We start from the raw sequence: 2,542 nt of genomic DNA, 5'->3' as shown, positions 1-2,542 counted from the left end.
ATGGAACCAGCACCAATCCAATTCTTCCCTTCCCTTTTCCAGCGCATGGGTAATTACTCCTTCTTTGACAGCAAATTCAATAGCCTCAAAGATAAAGAGATTGAGGAAAATGACCCGGGTTTTCCCAGCAACCCTGCTGCTTCCATCTACACCAGCTTGAAGGTTGCCAATGACTCTGTTCTCATGAATGCCTATAGCTTGGATAAGAGTTTCTTTTATACCAAATCAGCGGAGGCTGGCAATCATCTGACTGTGGTTTTGGACGTACCTGCCAAAGTGTTCCAAGTTCAAGTGCTGACTGGCTCTTACCTAAAAGGCAAGAATCGGCTGGAAAAGGGGCAAGTAGAACTGGGTTATGATGCTACTAATAGGGTCAATGACTGTGATGACTATATTCTACTGGGGCTACTAGAAAATGGTACCCTGAATAAGCAGGTATTATCTGATGAGTCTGGGAAGAAGGTAAAATGTGTGAGATTGCTTGTGACAGCCACTCCACCCTCTGGAATAATAGTCAGGCACATCAACCTATGGATTAAGTGAAGTTTAATAATATTGAAGAAGCCATTGGAAGTTCTGGGAAGGATTGAGTTGGAGTTTAGAATGTATAGAGATTTAAAAAAATTAAAGTCTTGAAAATTGGTCAAGGACATCTCACTCTTAAATTCTTTCAGGATTTTTTTTTAAGATTTTATTTATTTATTTGACAGAGAGCAAGATATCACAAGTAGGCAGAGAAAGAGGGGGAAGCAGGCTCCCCGCTGAGCAGAGAGCCCTGGGTGGGGCTCGATCCCAGGACCCTGAGATCATGACCTGAGCCGAAGGCAGAGGCTTAACCCACTGAGCCACCCAGGTGCCCCTCTTTTCAGGATTCCTAACACAGAAGACACAGCATGTTGAAAGGCAGAGTGAAGGTAACATCCTCTTGGTCCCAGAGATCCACTGGTGGAAGAGGCAGGATTTTTAACCCTTCCCTGTTTTTTTTTTTCTTCCCTGTTTTTCTATGCAAAGGATCTTCCATCCAAAATTCTTCCCTTGGAGCAAGACTTCTAGAAGCAACAGGAACATATGGGTAGGACTGACTGGATGCTCATATCCCAAGACTCTAGCAGTGCATGAGAGAAGACAGAGGATCTTTCCAAGAGCCAAGAAATAGAGTCATTAAAGGCTGCACTTCCCATGTGACAAAAAAAAAAAAAAAAATAGCTGGTCAGGAGAGGAACATGACTATTTTCTCTGTGATCTCATTATCCCATTACAAGGCAGTCATTCATTTGATAAATATTTATTGTGTAACCTTTATATTAGGCACAGATTTTCTCCTACCTGATCCCCTAATATGTCAGGGTATTCCTTTTTAAATAGCATCAAAATTATTAAAAATAATTTTCTCTCGTTTTTGGCTGCTCTTATCTCCAGCATAGTCTTATCTCTGGGACTATAAGGCATCTGAGATGTTTCCGATAGGAAAAACTGGATATTTTGCCAATGTTTTTTCAGTTCAGTTTTGCTATGAGCTCTTTATTCCAGGAAGAATCTGAGCTCTGAGCCCTGAACTCAACGAATGTGCATTGTCTGTTTTTCACTAGCTTGAGAACTATAATCCATGAAGGTGCAGATTAAGGAAAAAGAAAGGACCACTTGAAGAGGGATATTTGGGAAGAAATGGAATAAAAATCCAGGCAGTATGTCCAAATGAGTTGTAATAAAAATGGATAGAAAGAGCTTGGGGATTCAGAAACAGGATAATGGTATGGAATCAAGGAGAGGGATGTGGGGGGAGCCAAACAAGGATGCGAGAAGCTTTGGGAGCATCAAATGCAGGGAAATGGGGCGACTGTATATGGCTGGCATAAAAATGTATTGTTGAAATCGGCTACAGGCATCACGACTAACTGACAGCTCCACTGCTGTTCTCTGGATTCACCACAGTATTGGTGCCAAGGCCATACTTCCCACAGAATGCTCCCAGCCAATAAGTGACTATAGCAGAGGTGCTAGCAAGGCCCATCCTGAGAAGATGGGGGACTCCTCCAAAAGGTGACATTGGCTCAAGAACTCTCCATCAGCCTGTTTTAAACTTAAATTATTTAACCAGGCGTGCCTGGGTGGCTCAGTGGGTTAAGCCTCTGCCTTCGGCTCAGGTCATGATCCCGGGGTCCTGGGATCGAGCCCCGCATCGGGCTCTCTGCTCAGTGGAAAGCCTGCTTCCTCCTCTCTCTCTTTGCCTGCCTCTCTGCCTACTGTGACCTTTGTCTGTCAAATAAATAAATAAAATCTTTTTTGAAATAAATAAATAATTTAACCAACATATAGTACATCAGTAGATTTTTTTAAAAGATTTTATTTATTTGATAGAGAGAGAGAGAGATCACAAGTGGGCAGAGAGGCAGGCAGAGAGAGAGAAAAAAGCAGGCTCCCCGCAGAGCGGAGAGCCGGAAAAGAGGCTCCATCCCAGGGCCCAGGGATCATGACCTGAGCCAAAGGCAGAGGCTTAACCCACTGAGCCACCCAGGTGCCCCTCCATCAGCCTGTTTGAAGC

General features: G+C 43.5%; 1 protein-coding gene across 1 annotated transcript in view; it reads left to right on the top strand.

Moving 5' to 3' along the window:
* Positions 1 to 2,079, top strand: part of LOC309849544 (alpha-1,3-mannosyl-glycoprotein 4-beta-N-acetylglucosaminyltransferase-like protein MGAT4E) — a 9,575-nt gene extending 7,496 nt beyond the window's left edge. The window contains exon 4 of the mRNA XM_082702193.1: positions 6 to 2,079. Within this exon, the coding sequence (XP_082558319.1) occupies positions 6 to 543 (538 nt within the window). The 3' untranslated portion in view covers positions 544 to 2,079. The remainder of the gene's footprint in view (positions 1 to 5) is intronic.
* The last annotated feature ends 463 nt before the right edge of the window (positions 2,080 to 2,542 follow it).

This window comes from Mustela nivalis (assembly GCF_964662115.1).
Source record: "Mustela nivalis genome assembly, chromosome: 16".
Classification (NCBI taxonomy): Eukaryota; Metazoa; Chordata; class Mammalia; order Carnivora; family Mustelidae; genus Mustela; species Mustela nivalis.
The sequence above is the reverse complement of the archived record's forward strand: the minus strand, read 5'-3'. Positions and strand labels throughout refer to the sequence as shown.